The sequence below is a fragment of the Lissotriton vulgaris genome, chromosome 2_1 (genome assembly GCF_964263255.1).
Source record: "Lissotriton vulgaris chromosome 2_1, aLisVul1.2, whole genome shotgun sequence".
Taxonomy (NCBI): Eukaryota; Metazoa; Chordata; class Amphibia; order Caudata; family Salamandridae; genus Lissotriton; species Lissotriton vulgaris.
The window spans coordinates 857,816,624-857,841,778 of NC_141687.1; the positions used below are offsets into that span (position 1 = coordinate 857,816,624).

The 25,155-nt window shown below is 49.3% G+C and overlaps 1 protein-coding gene across 2 annotated transcripts in view; it reads right to left on the bottom strand.

Annotated features, from left to right (window-relative positions):
• The window catches only part of UBE2F (ubiquitin conjugating enzyme E2 F (putative)), a 1,298,841-nt gene that overhangs the window by 676,399 nt on the left and 597,287 nt on the right, over window positions 1-25,155 (bottom strand). For both annotated transcript variants that reach the window (XM_086956339.1, XM_086956340.1), the window contains one exon: window positions 6,719-6,789. In XM_086956339.1, coding sequence (XP_086812465.1) covers window positions 6,719-6,789 — 71 coding nt within the window. The remainder of the gene's footprint in view (window positions 1-6,718; window positions 6,790-25,155) is intronic.

Here is a 25,155-nt window from a genome sequence, read left to right on the forward strand (position 1 = left end):
ACTGTCACCGTTTTAAACACAGTTACAAGTCTTATGATGGTAAACAGTCTAGAGCAATTGGAGTAATAGGCAATGAATACTTGTACCAACTCGGTGCGTGCCCTAGTAATCCCATGGCGCCGCACAATGTGTTTTTATTAGTACGCCTTTCTGAAGAATTATAATAAACACGCATGGAGTTTTTATAAGTCCTAAGCTCCATGCCGCAAATGTCAATTCAGAAACTTTATATGTCAAAAAAAGAAAAAACACATGTACATAGCCCCGCCCACGTAATCACGTGACAGAGCACGTAACGTTACAAACAGTCGGAAGCAGAAATGGTCCTCACTAATCGGGCGGTGAAGGCGATCAATACAGGTCCGAGGCGGGGAGTCGTTTGGAGTGAAGTAAGTAGGGCAGCTCTGTGTGGCACTGCTGTGTCTATGGGAATTTTCCAGGATATAGAGTTGCCAAATTGTTTCCTTCTTGCTTTATAGGTATCTATACCACCGCTCACCGCACCATGAAGTGAGTCCGAAAGTGCTTTCACACAATTTGTTTTTAGCTTTCTTACTGACTCCCTATTTTCTTCTTGGCCAAATTCCTCCACCTTGTGGGATTTAGGATTATAACATCAGGTTCTTCATTCTTAACTCGAATGAACCATACTCCTAATTTGCACACTAATGATAATGATATATCCAGACCAAGGAGCAGGGCTCCCCTCTGTTGATGGATTGCGACAGGCGAAGGGATATTTGACTGAAAGGTGACGATTTGGCTCCCATAACATACAGTATTTGGAAACAACAAATGCTTGAATATTTGAGTCCACTGCTCACTCTATTTGGGGACTCTAATTGCCACTAATGAGTGACCTTAAGGGGATTGTATACCATATTGGGCTAAGCCTTCTATTAAGCTTAGCTGATTGGCTCAGGATTTGTGGTGCAGGATTTGGCGCCCAAACTTGAACAGGAGATATAGACTCTCGGGCAGCCTCTTATGTGTATGCTCAGGGATGCACAAGGTGTGTGAACTGCCATTGCAAATCCTTGCCGATTAACCCCTTGCGTGCTGCCGTCGGCCATTGGCCAACGAGGCCCTGCCCATTTTGCGGAAGTGCGCACTGCTGTGAAATCGCGGCCGCGGCTAAGGGGTTAAGTGCCTTTGGTCAGGTCAGTTGGATGAGGGTTTAATTAATCAAGGGTAAAACCTGAAGGAATGATGTGGCCATTTTTCCAGATTCTGGAACAAATCAATCAGGGGAAATCAGCGCTTTTTTTCTCACGTACAGCAGAATATTGTCCGCGTACAGCGAAATTATGTGTGTTGCATCCCCCAAGGGTATTCCCTTATCAACCAGAGTGCGGATGCATTCGGCCAGAGGCTCCACAGCCAAAGAGAAGAGGAGACAAGGGGCAACCCTGCTGGATGCCACGGCCTACAATAATAGGATTGGATATATAATTGCCTGTTTTACCGTGGATAGTTGGACATTTGTAAAGTAGCCAGAACATACCAATGATGGCTCCTCCAAATCCAAATTTAGATAGTACTGCAAACGGGTGATCCCACTCCATGGAGTTGAATGCCCTTTGGAGATCCAGGACCTGGCACCCCGAGCGAGGCCAAAGGAGAGGCGCATAGTCTGCAACTCTAAAGAAACGCCGAAGATTGAGGGTGGTGCTGCGTGAGGGGACAAATACATTCTGGTCTAAGTGGACCAGGACAGGAATGTGGGCTGCAAGCCAATTAACAAGAATGGTTGCCAATATTTTGTAATCCGTGTTTATGAATGCGAGTGGTCTGTAAGAACCCAGGGCCATGGGGTCCTTGCATGGTTTCAATAGGGAGACCACACTGGCTGTCGATAAAGAGGGTGGGAGTGAGGAGATTTCTATCGCAGAGATATAGAGGGCATGCAGACGCGGGACAAGTGTATCGTGTACGTTTTGAAGAACTTGGTCGGGAGAAAGTCTGGTCCTTGCGCCTTCCCCGCTGCCAGATCGGACTGTGTACGGCCTAGGTACTCAGTACCGGTTATTAGGGGAAGTAATGGAGACGAGGCCAATACGCGGTCCAGCCATACATGAAGGTTATGTACAGGCAAGTAGGAGGAGCATATGCGGATGTCAGGCTAAGTGAGCGCCATACATCTAATAGGGATCAGTGGTTAAGCCAGTTACTTAATGCATGCACATTAGATGACGCGGTGGTGTGTGTGAGGGGAGGGAAAGAGCAGTCCGGCAAGACATCTAGGACCAAGTTAAAATCACCTCCTATGAGCCAGGGGATGTCACTCCAAAGGGCAAATACTCTGGGGAGGCCACAACAGAAAGAGCTCTGTTCAACATGGGGCGGGGGTGGGGGTGGGGGGGGGGGGGGGGGTAAACTGAGCCAATTAAAAGGGGCTGACTGTTAAGTTTACCTCTGATGAACACATACCTGCCCCCTATGTCGACCTCAGTCTCTTTCAAATCCCAGGGGACACTCGTTTTTACCCATATCAGAGTGCCCCTTGTCAAGGAGGAAAAGTTAGTACTGAACACCTGTCCAAGCCGGCGGAGGCGCAGCCGGTCAGGCTCAAAACTAGTCAAGTGCGTTTCCTGGAGCAGGGCAATGCCAGTGTATCTACTCTGAAGATTGGAGTAGATGGACTATCTGCGTGAAGGGGAATGTATCCCCCTCATGTCCCAGGTGATGACAATGTGTGCCATGAGAGGTGATAGCAGTGACAACGCTCGGTTAGCAGTGCATGCATAAGGGGAAAGAGCCCATGGCCTGGTGACACATCACCAGGAACATAAGGAATCTCTTAGAGTGAACAAACAATTTACCAATGTTAATGTGAAACTATTTAGGAGTGAACTCGCAACAGGAGGTGGCCCAAACAGGCACGTCTAATCATGGCAACTAAAGTATTATCGAGCTAAAGATCAAGGGGTGTTGTTTAGGAGTGGAGCTATGGCATGGTACCTACCCACGGACAATTAGCCAGAGAAAAACCAGACAATATATTGTGCGTGCATGATGCATTGTGGGTCCAGTGTCTGGAGCCACCCCAATCAGAGGAAGTCCATACTCGGCCCACGTAGTAACCAACTGTGCGCATGGAAGAAGGAGCTTATTATGTAGTGGAACGACATATGATGTAATAGAGCACAAGATGGACTGACCAGAGTTGCAAGTCATTTTCCCTAGCGGTCACGCCGGGTGAGAGTCTGAATCACCCCCTGAACTGGATGGGGACGACGTTTTGATTAAGGGGGGGCCTTGTACTGTATAGAGAAGTCGCCACATGGAGAGCCTCTTATTGCTCAGATAAGATTTGCTCAGGATCCGGAGCATTGATTGGTTAGGTATGATTGTGTGTGACCTCTCCTTCGCCTACGGCGGCCGCGCCTGGGCACTGGGGGACGATCAGGTGGTCTGGACAATGTGGCCAAGCCTGCCTCTCCTGCCAGTCCCAAGCGTCAGATGGTGAATCAAAGAAAAGAGTTGTTCCATCCTAAAGCACTTGCAGACGGGCAGGGAAAAGCAGGGAATAACGCAGATCAAGGTCATGGAGCTGAAGTTTCCCAGCCCTAAATGAGCCTACGCCGTTTCTGCACCTGGGCTGTGTAATCTGGGACAAATATGACTGAAGCATTTTGGACAACAGGCCCTGGCAACTTCCGGATTTCTTTCAATATGGTGTCTCTGTCCCTGAAGTTCAATAACCAGAATAGAAACGGTCCTGGGCTGGCACCAGGAGGGGGTCTGCAGGCTGGGACCCTGTGAGCCCATTCCACAACAAATTGGGGGGACAGGACCCCTGTCAGAAACCGGTCTCGCAACCAGTTCTCCATTTAGCCAACAGTGTCCTGGCCCTCTTTGCCTTCAGGAAGGCCAACCACTCGTACATTGTTACGACTCGAGAGGCCTTCTGCATCATCCAGTTTGTCCTCTAGGGTACATACCCGATCTAGTAAGTCCAGCAGCATGGCGGTGTGATTGCGTGACTTGGGTTGCAGATCAAAGAGAGTAAGTTCAGCGTCTCGGACTTGGTCCGCCAGCCTCTGGTGATCAGCCTTCAGAAGCGTGAAATCAGAGGTTACCTTACCAATCTTAGACACAAGGAAAGTGCGCGTCCGATCCAGTGTCGTGCAGATTTTTCCACGGCTGCTATGACCGAATCGAGTTTGGCCGAGAGGATAGTGTGTTGTGCTTTCGGAGAACTCTCCGCCCTTGATGATGGCTCATCACCTGGATCCTGAAAAGCCGCCGTCTGCGGCACTGGAGAGCGGAGGTGACCCATGATCAATTGCTGAGCTGTGGGCATACAGGAGGTCCTGGAGTACAATCTTCTATCCACGCAGCGGGGAGAAGTGGCCGGTGGGGTGCTGCTAGTGAAAATGTAGAGTAGACCCTAGTCGTTGGTGCATGAAATGCGGCTCCGCCAGTGACCCCAGGCCCCAAGGTTAGGCCCACTGTGATTGCCCATAAGGCCGCTGTGGACTACCAGATCAGTGCTTGGATGATCGTAACCAGAGTATGAGATAGGGCTGGATCTGAACTGCCCTCCGATTGAGGAGGAGGTTCCCACCGCACAGTCAAAGTTGGGGCGCCTAGTGACTACCAGCTCCCACATACTGCAACAGCAAGAGAGTGCACCACAGTTAAAGACAGCACACCTTTTAGTGACTAGGTCCCACTGTAATGAACAGTTGGGGGCCTAGGCCCGACTGACCCTTGTGCCCAAGCAGGATCCTATTGGATGAGCTAAAGGGGGTGGCCTAGACCAAGTCCGCACCCCGGGCCACCCCAGCTGATCTGACCACTAGTATTGCGGGGTAGTCTCACAGCTCGCCCATAGTGCGTGGTGGGGAAGGGGCAGCCCGGGCCGGGCCTGAACCTCATGCCACCGCTCTTCTCGTGCGTGCAATTGTGAGCAGGAAGCAGAAAAAGGCGCTGGCCGTGTCCCTCCCAGTCCCCCTAATACTGCTGCGCAGAATCCGAAACAGGAGTGTCAATGGGGGGCGGGGGCCTAGGCATAGACTACTCCCGGACCCCCACCTCAGCACCACCAATGCCCCACCTAACTGGCATGATGCAGGGCCTGCCTCTTACGAGGCGATGAGCAGTTGCTGACAAGGAGTGGCGCTTTCCCCAGTCCCCCATATGCCAGCACGGGGGGGGGGCATCGCTAGAGCTTGCAGCAGATGCCCAGGTGGGGAGGGGCCTAGGCCCGGTCAACCTCCGGGTCCCCACCCCAGAACCTCAGGTGTGCTGCCAAATTAATGCGGTGCCAGGCCCACGTCCTTCAAGGCAGCGGGGCAGACGCCAAAGGAGGTGTTGACCAGCCCCCCAGCCCCGACTCACCAATACAGGGGGGCGCTGCCAAGTCCCACAGTAGCTGCGCAGGAGGAGGGGGCCTAGGTCCGATTGACCCCCGGCCTCCCACCCTAGTCCCTCGAGCGCCCAGCTCCAGTTGTGCGGCTCAGGACTCACCCCTTCTTGTGTGGTGGTCATCCTGGCCCAGAAGGTTGAAGGGAGCCGGCGTCTCCTGTCAGGCAGAGGTTAGCTGCGTGGAGGTCGGAGGGCCCTTGGCCAACCACCATGTTGAGGTCCTTTACCGGGAGCTACAGCACCACAGAGCGCGTCCCAGAGTTGGGCCCCGGTCTGGACAGCCGCTGATGCCTCCAAGCGGCAGAACCCCTCAGGGTGCACCGACTCCCAGGGTGCGCAGCCAGCAGCCGGCGGAGAAAATCAGGATTCCAGTGGGGAGGAGAGGCCACCCGCAAGAGGCTAAATTCCCAGTTGCAACAGCCGCAGCATTGGGAGCTCCAAGACGCCTATCGTCAGGGCCGGTAACAGTGGAACAGAGCCCACAAAGGTAATCCAGGCAATGGGGGAAGCATCCTGTGACACGCCGATGTCACAGGATAACCGGGGTAGGATGTGGTGCGGACTCAAAGTACGTCTGCCATCTTAAGCTGCTCCTCTTCAAAATACATCTTTTGACATCTGCTTGTCAAGGACTGCTCCCAGATGACAGACAGACAGACTGAAAAAAATGTTGAATTGGCCAAATGTATTCTTAACCCCAACCATAGTGAACGGGTATCGCCATTTGTAGGTATTGGTGAACCTGTTGAGACATGGATCATTTCAGGAGTCAGTTGTCTAAGTAAGGGTGTGGAAAAATGTTTTTATTTTAGGCTTGTCCCCATGCACCGCAAGCGTGCTACTGGTGCAGACGTGAGCAGCAAGAGCTCATGTGTAATTGCTGCCAAACATAAACCTCAGGAGAGTGATCATTTGCTGGTTTAGGGTTGTTTCACTGAAAGTGTTAACATTTCTTTTTGCTGGAATCCATGAAGGTAAGAAATGTGTTTCTAATTATGCATTTAGTAGGAAAGGATGCTGTACCTCCTTTCTCCCGAACACTTTTGTAATGAAAGATGGCAGCTTACAGGCAACGCTTCACAGCTCATGTTCACTATGTGCAGGGACTTCCAGCTCCGACTGCTTAAGGGACACATCGAAGACTAGGCTTCTGGAGAGTTATCCAGCTTCTCAGTCAACTTAATCCCTTGTAGAGACAATTTGGAGAGAAAGAGTTGGCCTTATAACAAGATTCATCGTCTAGCCGGAGTACTCTAACTCTACTGGTCACAACTCTACAGCGTCACTTGAGGACCACAGTGAGCAAATGAAGTGAACATTCATAGATCCAACAAGCAACACATACCTTAGACAGATGTCTCCTGTCTCTGTGATATTTGGATGCCAAATTCTAGTTGAGCACTTCACCTTTGGAGGCTAGGAGAAAAAAAGAAAACCAGATTACTATAATTTCGTATAGTGCTACCAGAGCTCAATCTCTCTGCATAAACTACAATGTAAAAGCATGAAGGTCTCCATCAACTAGGAACACGGTTCTTTTAAGTAAATCATTCATTAGCTTTAGCTGAATTACACTTGCACTGGCCTATGTGCGTGCTAAGAAATGACAATGACCATATTAACAGGGACGAAGCCTACATGAACAATCTACCCAGAACATGAGGTGGCAGAAATCTAAAGTATTTCTGCCTTTAAAAAGTATTGTATACACATTGAGACCATTAAAGAATTGAAAGAGAAAGTCAATTAAAATATTTGTGACAAGTCTGAAGTATACTTTGAAAGAAGAATTAAATATTTCCTAGCTTTCGTAACTGACATTTTGTATTCTATTAAGAACATGAAGGCAAGGATTATGCTCTTCTTTCTCCATTTTATTTTAACAGCAGCCTTACTCAAAGAACAAAACTACCTTTCCCAGAAACCTCAAGGGAAAGCAGAACAATCAATCAAACAATCAGTGAACAGTTCCCATATTGTGGTCCATCGACTGTTCATGTCCCCTCTTTCTTCGTAGACAAATGCTGTCCAAGTCTTAAAATGCATGTACACTCCGATTAATCTTACTGAAAAGAAAAACAATCTAGTAATTCCCATCCATAAACTGACGACCATACCAGCAAACCAAACAGAAACTTGAAATAAGATTAGCATGATCCAATACCTCAAACTTCCTAGGAATGAGCATCATAAACCAACAAGCCTTAAGCAAACATGTTGACTGACGGAAGAAGCAAATGATCATAATTAGAGAATACTTGTATCTTAAAACGTCCAAAATTCCAAAGGGGCTACCAACCATTGAACACAGTACTTGATACTGGAGGGTATGATCCTCGACTCCATGACCTTTATAGAATTGAACATTTTGGTTACAAAAGTTAGGATATTTTTCCTTTTATGTCAGGACCAGAGGCTCGGATTATGCCCGTTCAAAACTTCTCCACCACCAGTAGACCCATATGGACTACTGGCTTGAAATAGAATGTCTTAAACATCAAGTCGGATGACCAAATAGCTGTATTCAAGATGTCCTCAAGATGAGCTCCCTGAGCAAACGTCTTAGATGCACCTCTCGGCGAGTGCACACAAAAAATAGAATGATCAAACCCTGCTTCTTGTAGGATGGCCCTCACCCAGCGTGCTATATTGCATGATGAAACCGCTTTAAACTGTTTACATAAGACAATCATGAGTCGCCGTGCCCCAGCTGGATGAAGCTCCTCCGTAACAGAAGGCTTCAGACATCAACCAACTCACAACTTAAGCTTTTGTGTAAACAAAGGATAAACAAACAACCTGGCAGTTTATGGGCATAGACTGTTCATCCAAAGACCACTTTCCTCCTGTGGATACACCCCCACAGCTGGCCCCAAAACCTTTTAGACTGGCATCTAACTTGATAACCATATCCAGACTGGAACCGAAGATGGCCTTCCCGTTCCAGACATCCATGTGGTCCAACCATCATCTTATTTCCTCTTTGACCTCGTCTGAGTGGAACTAGGGCCTCGTAGGACATACCCTCATGCAGGTGTTGCGCCTTCAGTCTTAGAAGGGCCCTATAGTATAGGCGGCCGGGCAAGATGGCCTGGATGGGCAAAACCAACAAGACAACAATCCCACCAGCCTGGACATTTGCCTGAGGGGCACGTGTGAACGGGCTACCGTTTTACGCAACTCGTGACAAATGTTTGCCATCTTTTCGATGGGAGGACTTGGGGTGTATTCCCGAGAATTGATCACAAAACTGAGGAATGTTATTGTCTGAGCCGGGACCAGTGATGATTTCTGTTCATTGATCGCAAACCCCAATCTCTCCAGCAAGTCCACCACCATCTTAAAGTCACCCATTAGCGCCATCAGAAGGATGTCGTCCACCCACACGCCAAACATTGGTACGCCTCCTTTGATAATTGGGCGAGAGCGGAGGGTATTGTGCTGCGCAGGGAGGAGACGGCTGGACTGAGGAAAATCCCCATTGCACAGCTTTGGGACGAAACCCTGAAATCCTTTCAGCAGGCGAGCCTAGAACAGGGGATCACTTGAGAGGCACCTATCCCTAGGCAGGACCTGGGCAAAGGCAGAGACAGAATACATCATGCCTCCTCTGACGCCCCATCGGCCCAACCTGGCGAAAGACACAACCCGCACCTGCATGACGAGACAGTGCTGCAGAGACCTGACATGACACCTACCCAGGACCCCTACTGCCATGACACTGACCCCCCGGTGCCCATTGGGCCCTACTGGACCGCTCCCTCCCCCTCCCCCCCATCGCCTTCATAGAGGGGACCCACCCCACAAGTGGCCCTGACCACCACACGCCCTTGCCCCGAAACTGGAAGCTTACCTCTGCGGACACACATGGACATTCTTCCCGATACACCTACCCTTTACCCTCACATTTTCCTTCTTAAGCCATCTTCCTTTCCTTGTTCTCTCTCTTTTGGTTAAGTTCGGGTGTCAAAACAGTCCCCCCCCCCCTTTGACACGTTCGATATGAGACTGTGAATATAATATTAGTTATAACTACCCGTTTAATCAGGATCACTTCACACTGCAACTTAACGCTGGGGGAGACACCACAAGCTGACTAGCAGATGAGGCCAGGGGAAGGCGCACAAACGAAAGAACACGCCGCCCCACATTATATCTCATCCCTGTGTCTCAATTCATAATGCACAAGACACCATACGACGTCACATTAGCGGATACAAATGATCACCATCTTGTTCTATATCCTCCATTCACCCTGTCAAAACAACATGATGTGTGTTCAACAACTTACCATGTATTGCCAAATGTATTGCATAGTCGTTATGATGATGTGCAGATTATGTCTATCATCTCCTCTTGTTTAATAAGCTAAGTAAGTGTGTAATGGACTTAAACGCTGGAAAAGTAATAAAATATATTTAAAAAAAAACAAAATCTGAAGGATGTCGTCCAAATAGAGCAGGTACAGAACGGGGTTCTGCAGCCTCATCTGCGGAAGGACACCACAGCCTAGAGGGGCCCAGATCACTGTCTAAATCACCCTGAGAGACATTCCCCCAACTGGGGACTGAGACTGAGGGGGGCAGACCAAAGGGGTCAGAATCAGGCAACAGTGGTTGCGACTAGAGGAAGGCCTTCTTGAGATGCTCAAAGTGTCCTTCTTGCTGCCATGGTGCATAAGGCACTTGACTTCATGGGTTGTTCAGGCGCCATAGGGGGACCTTGTTTGTGCGCTTGTGTCAGCCTATTTTCTCTTCCAGGGGTGCCAGCGCCAAGGACACTGTATGCTGTATTGAGGCATCCTCCACCTCACAGATTTAGTCATTAAGAGGCATAAAGGAGGCAGATTTGTCTCAAAATATGCAGCCTCGGAGTCCTGCATGTTAGGATCGGATATGGAGCTAGGCAGCCTAGCAGATTAAGAATAATCAAGGACTGAGGCAACTGGGACCAACACCCTATCTAATTCTTAAGGTATACAGCCTGGGTCGGTTTCTGCAGGACCAAAATGGTCTACGGGCCGTGAAAGGAAAAGGATTGGAAGCCCAGTTGGGCTATGAGCCTTCAACACAAAGTAATTGCAGATCTCAATGGGCCTTTGGGCCATTAGGCGGACAGCACCAGAGCCAAGAGGTACAGAGGTAGTCAGGGAAAATATCCCCACAATGAACAGACTATGGCACGAGGGTGAATGGCAGGCTGCAGAGGAGCTGTTTCCAGACTTAGGGGCCTGAGGGGCTACAATTTAAATACTTACCTCCGCCCGCCACCTCCACCCGCCCTGGCACTTCTACCTGTCTTGTAAGTTCCTTCCAGCGGTCAGCACTGATGCCACAAAACCCAGTAACTGCAAAACCGTATACATGCTGAGTGAGGAGCGCCAACAGCCGCTCCCGTGGCAAACTGTGAACAAACCCAAGTATGTTAGGTAGAATTTGAAACCACAATGTGAGCACAAATTAAATTTAACCAATAAATGTCAAACACCCTCAACAAACATTCATAAAGAACAGGAGAGTCGAGACACATAACTGGTGGCTGCTGAACCAGCGAAGAAAGAGGGGGCATGAAAAGAGTCTATGGACTATGACATGGGAACTTTTCATTGATTGGTTAATACTTTGCTGTTCTGTTTTCCCTTGAGGTTTCTGGGAAAAGTAGTTTTGTTCTTGAGTAAGGCTGCTGCTAAAATAAAGTGGTGAAAGAAGGGCATAATCCGGGCCTCCGGTCCTGACAGAATTGCAGATATACCAACGACATTACAGAATGGACTTCATGCACCGCAGAAAACGTCTTAATTACGAGTTAATGTGCAAAGATATGTGTTGAACTAACACTGGCTGTGTATCATCAAATCACATTCATTAAACATGTGTGCCTGTGAAACATGTTTTTTGGCCAGAAAGCTGCAATTAGTAATGTACAAACACTCTGCAAAGCCTTTATTATGCAACTGCTAAATTACATATTTCTCTAACTAGATGAGTCTTTGCTGATGTTAAGTGAAACTTTGGATTTTTTATATTGTCCAACTAAGCATTTGGAGGACGTTTGACTGACTTAAAGCTTGTAATAAAAATAAATGTATTTTAGTTACAAGAACTAAACTCCAGGTAGAAGATTTTCAGGTGTCTTATGGATTTGTTCCCAGCTTAGGTTTCCACACCCACTTTTGCTTTAGAAGATTGTGCTCTAGGTCTTCCGCACTATAGAAGATAAGCTCTCTGGTTACAATGTGCACAATGCACAAGTTACTTACCTTCGGTAACGAAAGAAACAGTAGTTAGTGTTAGATTCCTTACCTTAGAATACCCCCAGGCATCAGACTGGATCCGGAAAGTTTTGCGTAGCAGTACCCCTGCGTGTCGGTAGGCGTCGTCTGCGGCTCTGCGTCAGTCGGCGGCGTAGTGATCGCCGGGATGACGTCGTCGGAGCACTTAGACGCCGCCCTTGCGTGCTGAGGTCTGTTCTTGTAGATAGCTTTCAACGCCAGGAACGCAGAGCCATGCCAGAGACCGACACTGGTGCCATAAAACTAGGGCCCCCAAAAGGGAGATACCTTAACCCTAGATATCGGTTCGCAGTACGGGGAGGATGGGTGGGGCTGTAAGGAATCGAACACTAACTACTGTTTCTTACAGATATATCGTTACTGAAGGTAAGTAACTTGTGCATCTGAAAGAAACAGGTTAGTGTTAGATTCCTTACCTTAGAATAGATACCCCAGCAATACCAACCCCGGTGGTGGGTCTGAGAACCAAGATCACACCAGAAAGTCCTGGAGAACGGAACGGCCGAAAAAGCCATCTCTCCGGACATGGCTGTCCAGGCAGTAGTGTCTAGCAAACGTGTGCAGCGAAGCCCACGTAGCTGCCTGACAGATGTCCTGCAAGGGGAATCCCCGACCCAGGGCAGTAGTAGCAGCCGTGGCCCGAGTGGAATGGGCCCTCAGCCCAACAGGAGGCACCTTTTTCGCAAAGGAGTAACAGAGCTTGATGCACAACACGACCCACCGAGAGATGGCCCGTTTGTGCACCGCCCGTCCCTTCTTCGTGCCCACGTAACCAACAAAGAGCTGGTCGTCCACCCGGAACTGGCGTGTGCGGTCTAGATAGAAGGAGAGCGCACGTTTTGGATCCAGACGGGGGAGCCTCTATTCCTCTTTCGAGGGACGCGAATGCGGAAAGAATGTGGACAAGGTGATGGAATGCCCAATATGAAAGACTGTAACCCCCTTGGGCAGGAAAGAAGGACTAGATCTCAAGACAACTTTGTCCGGATGGACAGAGAGGAAAGGAGGATTAGAAGATAGAGCTGGAGCTCATTCACTCTCCTGGCAGAGGTGATGGCAACCAGGAATGCAGTCTTAAAAGTCAGAAAACGAAGAGGGCAATTGTGAAGTGGCTCGAAAGGAGCGCACATCAAATAGGTTAGAACAAGGTTCAAGTCCCACTGAGGCATCACGAAAGGAATATGTACGTGATGCCTTTCAAGAATCTATTAACAACAGGGGACTTGAAAAGAGAAAGCTTATCAGGAAGCATCAAGAAGGCAGAAATGGCAGAGAGGTAGCCCTTAAAAGTGCCCAGAGCACGGACCTGCTGGAAAGAGAAAGAAGAGGAGAACCTCTGAAAGGGGGGCAGAAAGTGGATCCACAGCCTTTGCTGTGCACCATGCCACAAATTTGTTCCACCTGCAGGCGTATACTGATTTTGTGGAGTGACGCCTGGCTGCCAGAATCACATCACAGACATCAGGAGGCAAGTCAAATGGCCTCAACTGCCGCCGCTCAATCTCCTCGCACGGAGGTGGAGGCTGGACAGGTTCGGGTGGCGGACCGTCCCCTGCTGCTGCGACAGAAGGTCCTCCTGAAGAGGCAGACAAATCGGGGGATCGACTGACATGCTGAGTAGCTCGGGATACCAATACCTTCGTGCCCAGACCGGCGCCACAAGGATGACTTGGGCCCGGTCGCGCCTGATCTTCTTCAGCACTCTGGGCAGCAGTGGTATAGGAGGAAAGGCGTAAAACAGACCGCAGCTCCACTCGCGACGAAAAGCGCCTCCGAGCGAGTGCCGCCTTGGAAATTCCAACGCGCAGAACTGATGGACATTGCGCATTCTCTTCTGTGGCGAATAAATCTATGTTATGTTATGTTAAATGGGCTTATATAGCGCATGGCTGCCCCAGCAACGGGGCGTCCCGGCGCTGGGGCAGGCAGGCTAGTGCGACTGCTGAAAGAGGCCTTGCGCCACTTCCGAGTTCAGACGCCATTCGTGATCCATCATGCACCGGCGGCTGAATTCGTCCGCCCTGGCGTCCAGGGAACCTGCCAGGTGTTGAACCACCAAGGTGACGCCCTGGTAGTCCAGCTATTGCCAGAGGCACAGAGCCTCCTGACAAAGGGTCCACGACCCCACCCTGCCCTGTTTGTTGCAGTACCACATGGCGATGGTGTTGTCCGTGAACACCTTTACTACACTTCCCGGGACAGAGGGAAGGAATGCTTTCAGTGCAAGCCGGATCGCCTACATCTTCAGAAGGTTGATGGGGAGCCGGGACTCCGCCAGAGACCAGAAGCCTCTGATCTCCGCCTCTCCCATGTGGCCCCCCCAGCCCTAGAGGGATGCCTCCGACACTACTACGTGCTTCGGTAGGGGTAGGGAGAGGGATCTGCCGCTGACCCAATCCCGGTCCGTGAGCCACCACTGCAACTGTCTCGCAGTGCCCTCCGAGATCCGGACGTGGTCGGACAGGTTGCCCTGATGCTGTCAAGTACCTGTCTTTCCAGAACTTAGACTTCCGCAGGAGCAGATACTAATTCCTCTAACCCCAACCAAAGATGCCATTGTCATATAGATCCCGACAGCAAAGAGGGGAGGAAGGGGATTCGGATTAAAGAGAAACATGCCACGTCTTCCTCCTGACGGACTGGTCTTCCACTATTCTTGTGTCTTCCTCCTGTAAAAGAGCAACTCAATAGAAATGTCTGTATTTCAATTCTAAACTAATTTCTCTAATACCTAAACAGTATTACCTGTCCTAGCAGTGTGGCTAACTGTTCTCTTGAGGTCTTTGCTACAAGGTGTCTGCCTTCTAATTTTCTTCTGTGTAGCAGTTCTATGGTGATACAGCTACAAGAGATTATTATGTAATACCCTAATCTAAACATTCAGTATTTCACACCTGACACCTTCTTTACCTTATAGAACCTTGTAATTAACCGACAATGTCTCTTTCTTTCTTGCAGGAGATATGAAGTATTCTCATGAAGAATTCCAAGGAAAAAAGGCAAGGCGGAGGATGGAATGAGCTTCTCTAAAGGTGGTAAGATATATATATATATATCGTTCCAAAACGGCCACTCGGGTAAATAACCATAGCTCACGTGTCTAATCCAAGTAGTAAGGTTTATTAAGCCATAAACCCAACATTTCGCGCTCCACAGAGCGCGTGATCAAGCGCTCTGTGGAGCGCGAAACGCGTCACTTTGGGTTTATGGCTTAATAAACCTTACTACTTGGATTAGACACGTGAGCTATGGTTATTTACCCAAGTGCCCGTTTTGGAACGCCGTTTTTGAAGTGATATTATTGCCGGCTGCTCCGCCGGAAACGAGCCACCCCAGGGAAAGGAGAGGGGTTGCCAGCAGGAGCCTTTTTGATTTGAATATAACATACACCTACTTGTGGGTTCTCTGCTATGATGCCTTGCCTTGGGTCTAACTTCTGAGGAACTTTTGTGTAGACTCTCACTGGAAATTGTACTTAAACTGGAAACACAATATTACTCTCATATCGTAATTTCTTGAAATCAAAACATCAGATTTCTAGAGTCTCTGTGTCTAAATCTTCTCTGTGCCTGGAATAAATGTAGCTCTTTCTTTCCTTTACTCAGCTTGCAGGAATTTAGGGAGAAGTGAAGGGAGCCAAACTCAAACGCCAATTTACGCTGATCTTAGCATGCGTGAACCAAAGGATAAGTATATGAAGCAGAACTCTATACTTGACAAACGTCGGTAATACCCAACTATATATAAACGCAGATTTTGTGTAGAAATCCAAACCTCCTCTCCAGACTCATATGTAGGACTTAAACACCTCTTTTTGTCTGCCTGTTTCTTATAAGAAGTCTTAGCCCTAATTATATTATCTGTCGCCTGCTTAGAAACCTTTGTAAGATTCTGAACCACTACCTCAACTGCTGGAACATCACTCTCCTGTCTTCCTACAAATGTGTTCGGGTGCCTACCAGAATTTAAATAAAATGGAGCGTAACCGGTAGCTGGGTGTTCAGCAAACTCCGCTGCCCAAATTAGATCTGGCCACTCTCCCTCATGGTCCATCAGAAACAAACGCAGATACTGCTCCAATTCCTGATTAACTCTTTCCGTTTGACCATCCGTCTCAGGATGGAAATTGGAGGACAAACGAGAGTCTATATCCAATCTCTTTAAGAATGATCTCCAAAAATGCGAAATAAATTGGGGTACCCTATCAGAAATGCGCACCTTTGGGATACCATGCACCTTAACTACATGCTGTGTAAACAAGGAAGCCAATTGAGTAGTATTAGGAATGGATTTTAATGGAATGAAGTGACTCATCTTGGTGAAATTATCTACTACCACCCAAATTACTGATAAAACCCTGACTAGAGGGCAATTCAACAATAAAATCCATGGAAACTTTATGCCAAGGATAAGGAGCAGGGGGCAAAGGTAGTAGTAAACCTTGTGGTGCCATTCTAACTGATTTCCCCTTAAAACACTGCTCACAAGAGGCTACATATTGTCCCACCTGAGCTTCCATGGACGGCCACCAAAAGTCACGTTGCACTAACTCCAAGGTCTTCCTCACTCCCTTGTGTCCAGCCAACAAGACATCATGAGAATGTTGAATAATCATTGTTTGAAGTTCTTCATTAGGAATGAATAGTTTCCCTTGAACATATGGTCGGCCATTTTTCACTTCCCAATTTGCATCTTGTTTGACCCATTCTTCAAGATTGAAAGAAACTAACTCCTGATCCAGACGACTTTCCAATTCAGGAAATAGAATCACTCCAATAATCTTTTCTTTGGGAATTCAGTTCTCTCTTCAATACTGGAGAATCTTGTCCAATATACACACGTGATAAAGCATTCGCTTTACCATTAATGGAACCTGGTTTATAAGTCAAAACAAAATTATAATCTGTAAAAAATAATGACCAACGCAATTGCCTAGGGGTCAAGGTTCGAGCAGATTTTAAAAACTGGAGATTCCGATGGTCAGCAAACACAGTAACCTCATGCCGAGCCCCCAACAGATAGTGCCTCCACTCCTGAAAGGCATCCATGACTGCCAATAACTCCTTATCGGCAATGGAGTAATTCAACTCAAGTGGAGTCAACTTACGAGACTGATAAGCAACAGGGTGTAGCTGACCGGTAGTTTTATCCCTCTGAGATGAGATGAGATATACATATATATATTTACCACCTTTAGAGACGCTCATTCCATCCTCCGCCTCGCCTTTTTTTCCTTGGAATTCTTCATGAGAATACTTCATATCTCCTGCAAGAAAGAAAGAGACATTGGAAACGCGAATCTGCGCGGAGTCCAGAACCGCTCCGATGAAGAGGAGCTTCTGAGAGGGGCACAGGTATGACTTCGGCACATTGATGGAGAACCCCAGCAGGTGCAGGAGGTCGGCCTTAGTCTGGAGGTGGCTGACGACTGACTGGGGCGAGTCCGCCTTCAACAACCAGTCGTCAAGATAGGGGAAGACTAAGACCCCTGATCTGCGCAGATGAGCTGCGACCACCGCCATCACTTGCGGCAGCACTTCCGCAACCGTATCCCACAGTGAGTGGGTGTAACGGCCCAAAAGGCAGGCGGTGTTGACAGACCACAACCCCAAACTCAGGGAGGAAAACAGTTTCTTCCCAAACTGATCGTACCTTTTGGATTCCCATTCCGGAGGAGCGGTCGGGAATGCGGTCTGGGATGTAGAGGCCTGCATCACCAGGCTCTCGGGGGTGGGGTGAACAGACAGGAAGCTGGGAACGCCCGGCGCCGGCGTTGGGCCACGCTCCGATCTACAGTGAGGCCTGTAGAGGGCTTGGACCAAGTGCCCAACAGAACGTCGTGAGTGCTTCGTTAAACGGCAGGAAAGGCTCTGAGGACTTTGCCTGCGGTTTGAGCACCTCAGTGGGGAGGTTTGTCCTCACGGCCACAACAGGGAGCTCAAGAGCCAAGGCCTTGGCCGCCCTACTCAACACCATGCTGTTAGCAGCCCCCTCCTCCGTAGCCACGGTAGTGGGGGGAGACAAAGCCAGGGTCGGGCGAAGTGTCCAGACTACTGGCCTCCCCCAGCTCGTCTGCCCAGTCCTGGCTCAACTGGCACTGCAGTGCCAGAGGGTCCTCAGACCCCTTCCAGTTTTCCTCGTCATCCATCTTCTGATAGTCAGGGAAAAATGATGGAGCAGGGTCGTCGGTGAAGGGCTCAGCGATCGTTGTCAAAGATGGCGCTGGTCCGACGCCGGACCCGGGCTGGTACCAGGGACGACGTCGTCCGGGGACGGCGTCGGGGGCGACACCCTTGGTGACGGCGCCAGCGGAGTGGTCGTAAGGTCGACTGGCGTTGTCACTGGAGGAGCCTTGCGGAGTCGGTACAGGAGTCGTCGACGGCGCCGGGTCCGAAGCACTCAACACGGCTGGAGCCGCGGGCCGGCAAGGGCTCCCAGACGGACCCGCGGGCGCCTCTGCGGGTTCCGACGGAGGGAAGTGCAACCTCATGGCCGTGAGGAAAGCACTAATCTTCTCCGACATCGCGCGCAGCCCAAGGACCGGCGGGTATGGAGCTAGACGCGGCGCTTGCAGCTCCGGCGGATTTGCGTCAGCGGTGTCGCGCGAGCGTCGGGGGGGGGGGGGGGGGAGAGAGTCGGAAGAGCGATGACGCTTCTTCGACTTGTTTTTTGAGTGCCTCGACTTACCTGAGGACTTAAAGCCCGACGAGTGGTGTTGACTCGTCGAGCGGCGATGACTGCGGCCCCGCGACCGGTCCTCGACCTTCTCCAGGACCGGGACCTCGAACGGCGCAGGGTCGACTGCCGGAGCTCGAGCCGCTTACGGGACCGCTCCCGCCTAGCCTTCGTGGTCAAGGCCTGGCAGTTGGGGCACAACTTGTCATTGTGGTCGGCCCTGAGACAGTAAAGACACCGACGGTGGGGGTCGGTCACCGACATCAACCGGTGACAATCCTCACAAGGTTTAAACCCGGGCATCCCTACCGGCACCGTGAGTCGAAGATCGACTCGAGAAGTGATCCAAAATGGATTAAAAAGTCAGTCAAAAACATGACTAAGAGTACTGCTCTTCCTGGATCTGCGCTTGCTGGCGCGGAAAAAAGTAGAACTGACATCAACGCGCGAGGGCAGTGTCTAAGTACTCCAACGGGGTCATCCCGGTGATCACGACGCCGACGACGGACGTGGAGCCGCAGATGACGCCTATCGACGCGCAGGGGTACTGTTACGCAAAACTTTCCGGATCCAGTCTGAAGCCTAGGGTAATTCCAAGGTAAGAAATCTAACACTAACCTGTTTATTTCAGATTCAACATGTTGGGGGTTGCCGCCCCAGTATGAATCGATTTTCCAGCTTAGTGAAACAGCTGACAAGTTTGCTCAATATCTTTAGTTTTGTCCATGCAACATTTTAGTTTCTTCTTCATTAATAAGGTCTCCTGTGGAAAGCTCTTGTCACAGGAGAGCTTAGGTAAGAAACCGTAGGCAACGATTGATATGATTAAAGTGAAGCCTAAAGCAATGTTGGGAAGAAAGGATAATTGTTTTCTAGATCCCTGCTTGCTCAGATGAAATGGAATGTGTGGCTCCATGGAGAACATTACCAATGAGGTGACACGGTCTAAGAGGAAAGCTATTTTTCAGAAGAGTATGGACTTGCACATAGGCTCACAAGGTGGACTCAAGAGCTTGGCCACAACAATATTTAGTTCTATGGAGAAGCTGACCTTGCACAGGTAGACATAATTAATTGTGATCCTTCTAAAAATAAAACATCTTTGATGACTACCACCATGAAGAAAGAGGACCAAAATCGACCTTTCCTGTATAGAATAAAAATTACTTTCATAGAAGAAAATGGATACCACATTTTAACCAGGGATTCTAGATATAGCAAAAGATGTCTTCCTTGCACTTCAGTGAGACCTCCCAATAATCACAGACTGAAAATGTTACTCATGAAAAACTAAAATGATGTGATGAAACGTTTCCCATGCCTCATGAAGAATGGTCAAGTAGTCTGGTGAGAGGTTCGGAGGTCCATACTGCAACTATAGAGGGGTTGCCTGGTGTTGGACTTGGCCCTTTTTGCAGGGTCATCTCTAAACGTTTTGCCTTTCTCCTAGCTTTTTTTCTGACATAGTGTTGGTGGTTTTAGGGCTCTGGGCACTTTAGAACTGCTGTCCAGTGTAAAGTGTGTGTACTCTCTGTGATAAATATGGTAAGATTGGTCTACACCTGTTTGGCCTATTTAATTTTCCGGTCAGTCCCTTGTAAAGTAGTATCTCATATACCCAGGGCTGGTAGATTAAATGCTACTGGTGGACTTGCAGCGCTGATTGCGCCACCCACCAAAGTAGCCTTTACAACCTATCTCCGGCCTCTGCCATTGTAGGCCTTGTGCGCGCAGTGTTACTGCTGCTGGGACATGGCACTTAAAGTGTAGCCATGTCAGTGACCCCCCTTTTTACTACATGTCAATCACCCTTAAGGTAGGCCCTAGCTAGCCCTATGGGCAGGGTACATTATAGGTAAAAGATAGGACATGTACCTGAAGTGTGTGACAAGTCCTGGCAGTGAAAAACAGCCATTTTGGTTTCTCACTACTGTGGGGCTGTTCTCCCATAGGAATGCATTGAGGATTCCCTGATAAGTGTTTCAGTGGTAATTCCTGATACGAGAGGAGCAGCGTGGTCAAGTTTGGTATGTTTGAAATAGTATTAATAAATGCTACGCAATGGTGTGCGCAGATTTATTGTAACTATTTTAGAAATGCCACTTTTAGAAGTTATTCAGAAAAGGGGGTGGTGATGGACCCGGCTTGCTTGAATCCTGAGGGTGCAATGAGCAAGGGACTCACATCTGAGTATACCCTTCCACGCTTATGGTGGACAAAACGATTCAGAAAAGGGGGTGCTGATGGACAGAGTATCTGAATTAAGCAGAACACTCCTACCCAGTCAACAGATCAGCGCTTGATCCATCACCGTTTTTTAGCTCACTGCACCATCCCAGCTTCCCAGTAAAAAAATTGGCTTGGTAGTTTGGTCTGCCCTATTCCCATGATGCACTGGGCCAGGGACAGACTAATTTGCATGTAGCCAGGTTCTGAGCTGGGATGGTGCAGTGAGCTAAAAAACGGTGATGGATCAAGCCCTGATCTGTTGACTGGGTATGAGTGTTCTGTTTAATTCAGATACTCTGTCCATCACCACCCCCTTTTCTGAATCGTTTTGTCCATCATAAGCGTGGAAGGGTATACTCAGATGCGAGTCCCTTGCTCATTGCACCATCAGGATTCAAGCAAGCCGGGCCTAAGACGGCTGTATTGCCAGAAACCGGTCCCCGGAAGCTTGTTTCCTTTCCAGTAAAAAATTGGCTTGGTAGTTTGGTCTGCCCTGTTCCCATGATGCACTGGGCCAGGGACAGACTAATTTGCATGTAGCCAGGTTCTGAGCTGGGATGGTGCAGTGAGCTAAAAAACGGTGATGGATCAAGCCCTGATCTGTTGTCTGGGTATGAGTGTTCTGTTTAATTCAGATACTCTGTCCATCACCACCCCCTTTTCTGAATCGTTTTGTCCACCATAAGCATGGAAGGGTATACTCAGATGTGAGTCCCTTGCTCATTGCACCATCAGGATTCAAGCAAGCCGGGCCAAAGACGGCTGTAATGCCAGAAACCGGTCCCCGGAAGCTTGTTTCCTTCCCAGTAAAAGAATTGGCTTGGTAGTTTGGTCTGCCCTGTTCCCATGATGCACTGGGCCAGGGACAGACTAATTTGCATGTAGCCAGGTTCTGAACTGGGATGGTGCAGTGAGCTAAAAAACGGTGATGGATCAAGCCCTGATCTGTTGACTGGGTATGAGTGTTCTGTTTAATTCAGATACTCTGTCCATCACCACCCCCTTTTCTGAATCACTTTTAGAAGTTGGCATTTCTGTGTGTTATGTGTCTGCCTGCCTGATGTGAATTGCATTTCTGGCTTTTGAGTGTCAGGGGCTGGTGAGGTGTGTGCTGTTCCAGGAGAGGCAGGGTGAGTCAGCACTAGGCTGAATGGGACGTCTGCATTTGGAGGAGTAGTCTGTAGTAGGTCATCACGAGGTTTCTGGTGCATAAACTGTAGATTTATTGTAGGAGCGAAGTAACAGAGTTCCACTACGCTAGCTGGCCAGGCACAAACTGTCTCATCCTAGAATCCTAGGATGAGTCAGAGCCAAACACATTCTGGAACACATGACATAGTAAGCACTAGCAAGGGCAATGAAATAGAGATAGGAACAATATACAACATAGTCCTCGGTCCCTGAATAGGCCTGTGCCTAGCCTGTACAATGCTGGCTCCTCCCCCCTGTGGTGTGTCTAATGACGAGCCCCCACTTGACAAAGGGGAAGAGGAACCTTGTAAACGAAGTGCTCCCATTCCCCCTGAACCAGTTGGAACTGGTTCCCCTAAGCCTTGTGTCCGTGCAGACAAAGGGAAATGTAGGGGCTGTGACCCCATATTTTCGAGCTGTTCCTGTACTTACTGGGGGCTTGCTGCTGCTGGGGCCCAGGAGGAACCGCCATGGGGGCTCGCCTTCCTGCTGGAGGGCCCTGTGTGCTGGCCTCCCAGGCCCAGCTATGCCCCTTGAACCCTGAAGGACTCTTGCGCCGTGGGAGAGCTTTACTTTTAATTATTGGCAGACCAAGGAGCCTTTTGTGGCTTGCAGCACGTTGCTGCGAGGTGCCCACAGGGGGAATACCGGTGTGGGGACTCCCTCATACTGCTGTGGAAGGAGCAGGAGCCCACCCCGCTTATTGCATATTTGGAAGGCGGGTGCCCACCCTGCATTTCTACTGCGTTTTTTGCATCTTTGATGACAGGTGCCCACCCTGCTTTTGGTATTTTGGAGCCGGGTGCACAACCCCGCAATGTGCCACTGCAGAGAAGTCACCACAGCGGCTCGATCCTAAAACCAGAAGTCAGGCAACCTTATGCTTGGAAGTGGACTGGGTTTTCGTGTTGCCTTTGGGAACCCCGAGTTGTGCCCAGCAAAGAAAGAGGAGACCAAAGAGAGTGTGCTCCGTACTTTTGTCCAGCTGCTGGCTGGAGCCCACCCCGCGTTGCTGTGTCCTGTGGGAACAGAGGAGGAGTGAGGAGCCAGGGGAGACTTCGCTCCCGGCTGCCAGGAAGTCAGGCAAGGCTGTGCCTGATTATGGACGGGGCTTCCGGGAGGAAAGGGAAGCCCCCCGTGTGGTGGGAAGCGCTGAGGAATCTTGTAGAGGGTGCTCCCGCTGCCGCAATGTGAGCCCTGCATGTCATGACAGCCAAAACGGGGCTCCCGTGAGTATGGGAGAGCCCCGCAGTGTGCCTGGAGGGGACCGGACTGCAGGACCAGCAGCGAGACAGATTCCGCGTGTGGCTGCACCGGTGAGAGGGGACCAGCAGAAGAGGCCCGAGAGCAGGGCGGATCCCAGGACACTGCTGGTGCCCGTCCCAAGAGGAATTCTGAGAGCCCAGAAAGTGAGGGCTTCACTTTTGTGGATGTCTAGTTTCCAGAGTGGTCCCGCAGCCGAGCCAAAGTGCCCCAACATGGGACACATTGCTCTTAGTGCACCCGTGGAGGATGCCATGCCTTTTTTTTGTTTAGAAATTATCCCAGCTGCCCTACCTGACAGTGGGCAGCTGCAACTTTGGCCCATTTTTGAGTGGGCCGCAGGTTGCCAATGCCCCCCCTTTTGTTTCTCAGTTGTGCTGCCATAGCGGGCAACTGCATTGTTGGGGGCTGTGTTCTTTAGAGAATCCCAGTGGGGACCCAGAGGGCACAGTGAGTGCCAGTACCCACATCTTTGCCCACACAGCTGCACTGCTATTAGCAGCAGCTGCCACGTTTTGGCCTGCGCAATTGCGCACTTTTGGGATTCTGCGGCATTGCAGCCAGACCTGACATTTTGGGACAGAGGGCATTTGAGCCCCAGCAAAAGGCCAGTTGTCAGTTCTATGTTGGTAGGGTGCAAGGCCCTAATGTGATGGTGTAATGTGATTTATGCTTGTGATGCCTATGACATAATGTGTTTATGCTTAGGATGTTTATGCGTAATATGATTTATGCTTGTGATGCCTATGACATATTGTGTTTAAGTTTAGGATGTTTATGCATAATGTGCTTATGCTGGTGAGGCCTAGTGCGTAATGCGTTTATGCTGATGAGGTTTGGGCCTAATGTTATTTATTGCCTAATGTCATGCTTTGATATTTTAGGATGGTGTCTAATGCTAATATGATAATGCTTAGGTCAGTATGGTACCAGTAGTTACTGGTTGTGTTTTGCATTTACTTACCTGTTCTGATGGTTCTGACTGTGGCCTATTGGCCTGGTCCTGTATATAATACCCTGTGAATATTTGACACAGTGTAAATGTGTGATTATGTTTCTAATGTGTTTATGATAATACAAAGGCTATTTTTTTATATAACCTTGTGTGGAGTTCCTTTTGTGTTGTGGAGTTCATTTTGTGGTGTGGTGTGGAGTTCCTGGTGTGGTGTGGTGTGTCGTGTGCTTGTAGCACAAACGCTTTACACATTGCCTCTGGGATAAGCCCGACTGCTCGTGACAAGCTACCAAGAGGGTGAGCAGGGGTTATCTTCAGCGTGTAACTCCCTTGCCCGTTATCTTCAGCGTGTAACTTCCTTGCCCTGACCAGAGTGATGGTTTCTGCCTGGCTTTGAAATCCCATTTCTAACATCTGGTTCTGTGAGATTTTGCCACATGCTCAAGATAGAAGTTATCCTCTTTTAGGCAATCTAGCAATCTCTTTGTGGTGGGTTTGTTAGATGTTAAGGGGGGTTTGTTAGATGTTAAGGGTTATGACCCAACACAGCCACACTGAAATATCCATATTACTCTGGTTACAAATTGTTTCAGATTTATCGCTGCCCTTGAAATGAGGAGAAACACAGGCAGAAATGCAGATCATTAGGTCTCGCCTCGCGAAAGCAGCGCCTGCGCAGCTCTCGCCATGAGAGGACCTTTTGCGATCGATTCAGCCAAAGCTGAATGCAGGCGCATCCAGATGGACAAAGATGGTTGCTTTCACCATCGCGTACGGACAAAAATGCACACGCATGGGAACAGCCCAACGCCATCTTTGTTTGCATAGGGATGTGCACATGCGCGCGCATTTTTTTGTCCATGTCGTTTCACTTTCATTCTTTCACGGCCGCTTGAGTCCACTGGTAGGGTCTGATCATTGACACAGCTCAATCCTTCACACATGCTCACTTACTCCCACTCACATAGTCATTCATCGCTGAGAATCTGGTCACCAATTACCTCCCACGTACCTCGCTGAGCACTGACACAGAGCAGGCCGGCATACATAAGAAGCCAAGGAATGACATGCCACAGTACAGAGAAGTAGTGAAGGCAAAAACACGCAGCGCCTCACTCGTGCTTTGTCCTGCCTCCTCCTCTCATTGGGCTTACTGTTGGAATGGGTGAACCAGAGA